The sequence below is a fragment of the Podarcis melisellensis genome (genome assembly GCF_964234715.1).
Source record: "Podarcis melisellensis genome assembly, chromosome: 4".
Taxonomy (NCBI): Eukaryota; Metazoa; Chordata; class Lepidosauria; order Squamata; family Lacertidae; genus Podarcis; species Podarcis melisellensis.
In genome coordinates this window covers 50826356-50834624 of record NC_138531.1, presented here as the reverse complement: position 1 = coordinate 50834624, position 8269 = coordinate 50826356, and the positions used below count along the sequence as shown (strand labels likewise).

The 8269-nt window shown below is 40.8% G+C and overlaps 1 protein-coding gene across 1 annotated transcript in view; it reads left to right on the top strand.

The window, feature by feature from the left end:
- Positions 1-913: 913 nt before the first annotated feature.
- Positions 914-8269, top strand: part of PCP4 (Purkinje cell protein 4) — a 59467-nt gene continuing 52111 nt past the window's right edge. The window contains exon 1 of the mRNA XM_081908821.1: positions 914-1126. Within this exon, the coding sequence (XP_081764947.1) occupies positions 1084-1126 (43 nt within the window). The 5' untranslated portion in view covers positions 914-1083. The remainder of the gene's footprint in view (positions 1127-8269) is intronic.

The following is an 8269-nucleotide window of genomic DNA, read 5'->3' as shown; positions in this document are numbered from 1 at the left end:
CAAAAATAAAGGGAATTAACAGCACAGCTGCCCAAGACCTCCATGCACACTGCCTAGCCTTGCACCCTGGGGAGGTCACTTTAGTGCTGCTAGCACAGCAGTTTGACTTCACCCCAGAGGTGCATTCCATTGTCTCTCAAGACAGATGGATGCTAACAATATTTATTTATATGAAAGGATCGAAAACATATTTCTGATGAAGATGTTCACAAGCTGTTATCACATCAACACATCTTAGGCTTCTTAAGCAGAGGTGCAGTTTTCAGGTTTTGAGGGCTGTGTGTGGACCTATATAGATATAGGCACTTTTGAATCAGAATGACAAGACTTGTGACACAGCCCAGTGCTGTTGATGTGTTTGAGGGGGGTGGCGGCAGTGCAGAATGCTCTTGAGGGAGGGATGGCTCATTGTAGCAGCAATGTGGGAGAAGTGGCGATTAACAGCTTTCCCACCTAGAGGAGATTTGAGGGATGCGGGTGTTCTTGTTGGTAGAAACACTTGATATGCGAATAGTCATATTAAAGGCTCACGTCCATTTTGCCAACCCTCTACCCGCAAAAGAGAAAAGGGTGGCTGTTTGACCTGAGCTGATAGCACTACTGTAGATATTATGAGGTACAAATCAATAACCACCACAACATATGCTCTTAGAATGCTATGTTTGCTTTTTGAATTTATCCAAGCATGGCCAACTGAACCTTGGCTGCTGTTAATCTTAAATCTTCCACCCTATCCCTGCCATCTGAAATACCACACCTGCGCAGAATTTGGTCTTGCCAAATAAGTTGAATGAGGAAAGACCTGTAGTAGCTTGATAACAGCTGTGGGAGATGGCCAGCTTTCCTTTCAATGGGCAGCATCAACACGAGGTCACAATGGCCTACTCTCTACTTCAGGAGGGCAGCATCAGTATGGCAACACAGTGGATCAGTCTCTTGTTGAAGAAGGTGGCAGCAGCAGCAGGGGGCAACATGACTTCTCCCACATAGAGGGAGCAGAAGCAGTTGTGTGTGGCCACTCTTTTTCTCACTGATGTTAGCCTTACAGGGTTTGGGCAAAGTGACCATTAGTATCTCACTGAAATGGACAAAGACAAGCAACAGAAGCAGCAAGGCGTCGCCAAGGGTAAGTCTCATGAATCTTTTAGAGTGTCAAGAAGCATATATATATATATATATATATATATATATATATATATATATATATATATATATATATATAAAATTAATCTTCCATTTGACAATATATAATCACATCATTATTATCCACTTTACCTCTCTGGCTCTTTAGAGCCTATTGACTTCCTTCCCTCCTGCCTCATGGCTTTCAAAATTAACCTTTATATCATAGTATTTTATACATTTTCCAATTATAATTAAACTCATTACAAAGTTCCTCAAAAGTTAAATAAATATAAAAAGGAAGAAAGTTTCTCATTACAAGTCTTCAGACAACCCTACTAGTGATGTTAATTGCTTACAATGCTCTTTCAAATATATAAATTTATTATTATTATAATAATAATTTTTATTTATACCCCGCCCTCCCCAGCCAAGGCCGGGCTCAGAGCGGCTTACAAGCAATAATAAAATTTAGCCCAGTCTCTTTGGAATACTTGATCATGCTGGTTCCAGATTTTTCCTGTCAGCTTTGCCAGTTCCACAAAGTCCATAATTTTCATCTGCCACTCTTCTTTCATTGGTATATGTATATATGGGTCTGGTCAGATCTCTCTTCCCTCCCCTCTCTCTCTCGCACACACATCCCATCTGAAATACCTGAAACACCATATCTGGTCTTGCACTGAATGTAGAATTCCCAGTCTAAGATAAACTGAAAGGTCAAAGGCTTACTGTTACAAAATGGCTTTACAATATACAAAACCTGAATTCTTTGCATGGTCTAGGGCTGGCATTGGTGGAAAATGGGGTGCTTGTACATAAACAGCTATGTGGTGGCTATTATTATTATTATTATTATTATTATTATTATTATTTTCTATAGTGCTTTTAAGGGGGAAAATCTCAAAGCAGTTCAACAGGTTAAACCTTTTCTAGTATAGAAAGACAATTGTGGGAAAACCCTCACCTGTTCCCATGCTGCCTGTCAGACATTTTATGTGTGTTGGCCACTGGTTTCCTTTTGTGCTCTCTGCCCTACATGTAAAAAAGCACAGAAATTTTCATATTACATGAAGGATATGCAAATAATATGCAGACTTGTCTTCTTCTGTGATGGAAAGAAACGTACAGTTTCCTGGGCCCAGAACAACTGCTCTTTCACTTCAGTTTGTTTTTTGTGATGTTGCCTGTTGCCTCAGAAGGATGCTTCTCAAATGGCTGGAAGCTGCTAGAGTTTCTTTGTTTTCTAATATTCCCCCCCTGCTAGCTGTTAAATTTTATGTGGGTTCCAAGAGCTGACTGAAAGGTCAGTTGGTATAATCTATAATTTAAAGTCATAAAATTGGTTATCATTCTTTCAGTTTCATGACCTTAACCACCAAGGCCTCCCCCCCCCCCCCCCCGGTTACAACTGGCATTTCCAGCCTAGCAGAACAGCATTTTACAAAGATAGAGAAGGACACCCTCCCAAATAGAGAATATTTGATCATGGAAATCTATTCTGTGCATTTTGACATTTAATCTCTTTTATTGTTTTATAGACAATGTCATTTAATTATATTGTTGGGTTTCCTTGTGATAGTTTCCGATGAAAAATGCTGTTTTCAGGCCCCCAGACAAAGCATTTCACTGAAGAGTCCAAATTTCATGCTTTTCTCTGAGTCATGTTTCTTCTGAACAGGCTGCTTAAACTTAAACCCAAGAAATGGATCCAGCAGTGATCCAGGTAAAGGAGAAGAAAAACACCAATAGGCAATGAAACATTTCTCTTCCCATAGGCAGTGTTTGGGAATCAAAGCTCCTGGAGGTGGAGGGGTCCCCACCCTATTATATAAAGGAGGGGGAGAACAAATTGACATGAAAAACGGAATATGTGCTCAGAGCGGTGGCCTCCTTTGAAGTCAATGGAGATGCCATTGCACAAGGAGTCATTGCCAAAAGCAGCAGGTGGATTGTTGAAAATCATGTGTGTACTGCCCAGAATCACATTACTCCTGTGGTGGTATTCTGCATAACTATGTTATGCTATATCTCTGAAGCACACCGAGAAAGAGTAAAATAATACAGGTGGTTCCCATTTTTCACAGCAGGATGCTCTGGCAGCAAAGAAGTAAACAAGTTGCTAGTCTTCTGTGAGTTAACGGTATGTTACTCAACACTCATATTGATTATCAGGTGATATCATCTACACACTATTACATAACATCATTAAAGATTGAACTCTTGAAACTTTAAATATAAAGGGGCAAGACAGTAAATATTCAAGAGAGCCTGAGATTAAATTTCGCTGACCTTTGGATGCTTGGAAGATGTCCATTGAAATAAACAGATACATATACATACACACACTGAGTAAACATTATAATTCGTGATCCAAATCCAAATATAATAATATAGCCCTAGTTATTAGTCACACCAGTGTTCCCCAACCCGGTGCCCTCCAGATATTTTGGACCACAACTCCCAACAGCCCCAGGCAGCATGGCATGCTAGTTAGATCTGATGGAAACTGTACTCTAAAACATCTAGGGGGCACCAGGTTGGGGAAGGTTGGGTCATATAATGTGCATTCCTATTCATACTATATAAAACAGGAGAACCAGCTACTCTTAAATATCTGGTTTCAAGTTAGGAAGAACACAGAGATGGTTGATTATTAAAGGGGTGTCTCTCAGCTGAGAGCCCTTACTTGTTTGTTACAGCCTCCCACCCCCAGTTCTGTGGGGTTTTTTTGTTTGCTTGCTTGGTTCTTAAGGTCTAATACGGACTTTGAAATAAATGTTAGTATATAACATTACTGAATATAACATGTACTGCACCAGTAATTCTGGGAACCATAGCCTGGGTACTATATCAGAGGAAGTCTTGCTGTGATGTACTGAGGGCAACAGATGTTGTGTGGGATGGAAGTGGAGAAGAATGTGGAGCTGGCCTCATCTTTTTGCCAGGGATGGCACATAATATTAAAGCAGCAGGGATCTATTGCCAGTCCTGGGGTGCTTCCACACGGCAGTTTATTGTGGAGCTTGAGCAGCTCATGCATGCCAATTTTTGCAGCATCTGCGCAGCATCACCTCGATCAAAACACCACTCTCACCCCCCTAAATTTCATCCAGATTTAACATTTCCAGAGTTTTTTCTTTTTTTGACATATTGGATTTCCCATGAAAATGGTAAATCCAGACTAAATGGGAGGGACCCCCTGACAGTAGTTCTTTAGATTTTAATTGGATAACCGTAGTATCCATTGCTTCCAATATATTCTCATCTTCCAATTCAAGCCCCTTCTCTTTAGTTCCATACATGCTGACACAGGGAAGGTCCGTAGCGCTGGGGCAAGGTATATGCCTTGTATGCAGAAGGTCCTAGGTTCAACCCATGGCATTTCCAGGTTGGGTTGGGAAAGAGAGTCTTGCCTGAAACCCCAGAGAAGCCACTGCCAGTCAATGTAGGCAATAGTGAGCTAGATGGACCAAGAGTCTGACTCAATAAAAGGCAGCTTTCCTATTACTATGTGCTCCATAGGGGGCAATCATAAGGTTCTTGTTGTTGTTTAGTCATTTAGTCGTGTCCGACTCTTCGTGACCCCATAGACCAGAGCACGCCAGGCACTCCTGTCTTCCACGGCCTCCCGCAGTTTGGTCAAACTCATGCTGGTAGCTTCGAGAACACTGTCCAACCATCTCATCCTCTGTCGTCCCCTTCTCCTTGTGCCCTCCATCTTTCCCAACATCAGGGTCTTTTCCAGGGAGTCTTCTCTTCTCATGAGGTGGCCAAAGTACTGGCTTCATGATCTGTCCTTCCAGTGAGCACTCAGGGCTAATTTCCTTCAGAATGGAGAGGTTTGATCTTCTTGCAGTCCATGGGACTCTCAAGAGTCTCCTCCAGCACCATAATTCAAAAGCATCAATTCTTCGGCGATCAGCCTTCTTTACGGTCCAGCTCTCACTTTCCACAAGGTTCTAGTCCTCCTTAAATAAAATCTAATGAGGGCTCATATTTTCCTAAGGCCTTAAAATATGCATGCTTTTTTATATGCATGCATATTTATACTTGTTTACAGGATACTTTGCTTTAGAAATCCAGAATAACACCATATATATATATATATATATATATATATATATATATATATATGAGCAAAGAGTTTATTCTCTGCCTTGACTTTTCCTAGTGTCAGTCAGGGAGAGCTGGGGGAAAGGGTGTACTTTTAAGCTTCAGCCTTTCAGAGTTTAAAGAAATAATGGCGGAGGATTTCCCTGAAGCTGTTAATTCCCTTGTCGGCATGGAGATTGAAAATGGTTAACTGATAATTAATATGTCTCATTACCTTTTAATTAAAAAGTTAGCTGCCATGGGTAAGTGCCACAGAATCTTTTCCTGACAAGCAGTTTTCTGCAGGAAGCACTACTACACCAAAAGGACGTTGCAAAGCAGCGAACCCTGGTCTGTGGCCACAATCCAAAGAGCCTCAAACATGTTCCATCAACCCAAGGGATTCACAACATGGTCCATACTGAATCTGCAGCTCTGTTGTTCATGCCAAGTCAGGGTTGAAGGTGTGTGTGCACGCAGGAGAGGCAAATCGCTATGTCAACCTGGAGATTTGAGTTTCAGAGTGAGTCTCCCCTTCCCCCAATTCTATATGATAGTTCTTTTCTTTTCTTAATCATTGGACTCTCCAAAAATACCAGTTTCTATCTGGCCCTTAGGAATCTCCTCAGGTCACACACCTCTCTTTCCAGTCCTGCCCATGCTCTTCTTGAGTGTATTTCCCTGGCTCAAATGTGCCCTTGAAGTGTGATACAGACTCTGGCTTGCCTGGATGCAGACTGGAAAGAGGCATGTATGCATAGATAGCTCTCACTTTTCTATAGCTGGAATATAGCCTAGGTAGAAAGGTAAGAAGTATACCTGTTGTTCCATCCACTCTTGCCTCTGGCCTTGCCCACCACTGCCATGTGCCCATCAGAAGGCTTCCTGCAAGGAAATGTGGCTGTGTACAGACCATACATTTAAAGTACACTTCCCCAAAGATTCTGGGAACTGTAGTTGATTCTCAGCACCCTTAACAAATCACAGTTCCCAGGATTCTTTGGGGGAAGTCATGTGCTTTAAATGCATGATGTGCATATAGCCTATTGCTTTTTGGGGTTCCCCACTGCTACTATACACATACCTAGTACTAAGCCCCATGGAATTCAGAGGAACTTCTGAGTAGATATATACAGTGGTACATCTAGTTACAAACTTAATTCGTTCCGGAGATCTGTTCTTAACCTGAAACTGTTCTTAACTAGAGGCGTGCTTTTGCTAATGGGGCCTCTTGCTGCCGCTGCACTGCCAGCACACGATTTCCATTCTCATCCTGGGGCAAAGTTCTCAACTTGAGGTAACTCTTCCAGGTTAGCGGAGTTTGTAACCTGAAGCGTTTGTAACCTGAGGCATTTGTAACTTGGATTGTGGTGGGATTGTGGTGTAAATGATTCCATTGTCAGACTTACATAGGAAATATTTCTGAGACTGTATTCCTATGCATGTTTGTCCGTGTGTAAGCCCAATTGAATTTAGTGGATCTTATTTGCAAGTAAGAGGCAGAGGGGCCAAGTAGAGTTTGCATTTAAGCCCTATCTGCTCCTGAAACTGTATTTTTATTTCTGAATCATTAAATTTTACTCAAGCAAATTAACAGATAAATGTGGCTGCCCAATTACTTTGCTAAATCCCTTACTTTCAAGGAACAAATTAAAGCCTGTAATTACAACATACACAGTATAATTAGGCTGTTTTTGAAAAATATATCTATGCTAACCCCCATCCCATCCCATCCTCCTCCTTTTCCTGGAGTCTAATTTTCTCAAATCCCTCTCACTCTCTCTGAAGTTTTCATTTTTTTTCTCCCCTCCCCTCAATTTAGAATTATGTTTAAGACTGAGCTAGTTTTTATGACTGGGCAGGAAAATGCAATAGCAGACCATTCAATTATTTCCTCTCTGCACATATAATCTGATACAAAATGCGGTCACTTTGATTAGCTTATTTTCTGTCCAGATTTCATGCATCATGAAAAAACCATTGTACCTGGGAAAACTTAAATTTGCAGAGCAATTTGTGGATGTTGCTTGTTCTCTTAATAAATACAGCAAGCATCTTTGTATCTAGTTTTGCTTAAAAGAATTACAGTCATGGAGGTTATTTCCTAAGGCTTCCCCCCCCCCCCTCTCTCTGTGTGTGTGTTTAGGAAATGCCTAGCTACCTATTTAGCAGGAGTGGTGCATGTGATTCTTGATGTAATCAAGTGCTTTGCCAATAACGAACTAAACTACTAATCATGTGCCCTGATGGATGTGTTCCAGACATTTCCTAACGTATTACTGATTTTGTATAAGCAGGAGTTTTTAATATTTACAGTTCCGTTTGAAGTGGTATAGCCCAGCAAGAACTGCACCACATGACACCTCTCTCAAATGGTCAAGGAATCTGGCCCTGAACCAAACAGGATACTATTTGACTCAGTTTTCATATCATCAATTCAATTAATGTGCTTTTCCATTTCCAATAATACTTTAATTTATACTCTGTCACCTTCCAATTATAGACTACTTACTGACTTGTGTACAATTTAATTGCCTTTATATCTACGGGAGAGTTGGAATTAACATTTAAATGACTGTCTAATTTAACATTGTCATTCAGGAGAGTTAATCAGTCTGCACAACATCTTTAACAATCCAGAAGTATATGCTTTTATTACAGTCTTACATAAAATTTGTGGGCAATTTGTAAACCTGCTTAACAGTAGTGTTATTCTTCTAAAACTAATATTTTTCCTCAACTAATTTGTAGAAATATATCTATATCTATATCATCTCTCTCTCTATATATATACACATCACTATGTAGCACTGTCGACATGCATGAGACTTAGAAGAGTAAAAGAAAAATATTACAGTCTAGAATTTGACAAAGAGAGAGGAAGCACAGTGGATGACTAACTAAAGGTTTATGCCAAAGGCTTCACAATGAGGTGGTTTATGAAGGCAGATTTGGAGGAAGAGAAATATGGGGCATCTTGCAGGTGTTCTATGTGGCAGGTGGCGTTGTGGTCTAACCACTGAGCCTCTTAGGCTTGCCAATCGGAAGGTCA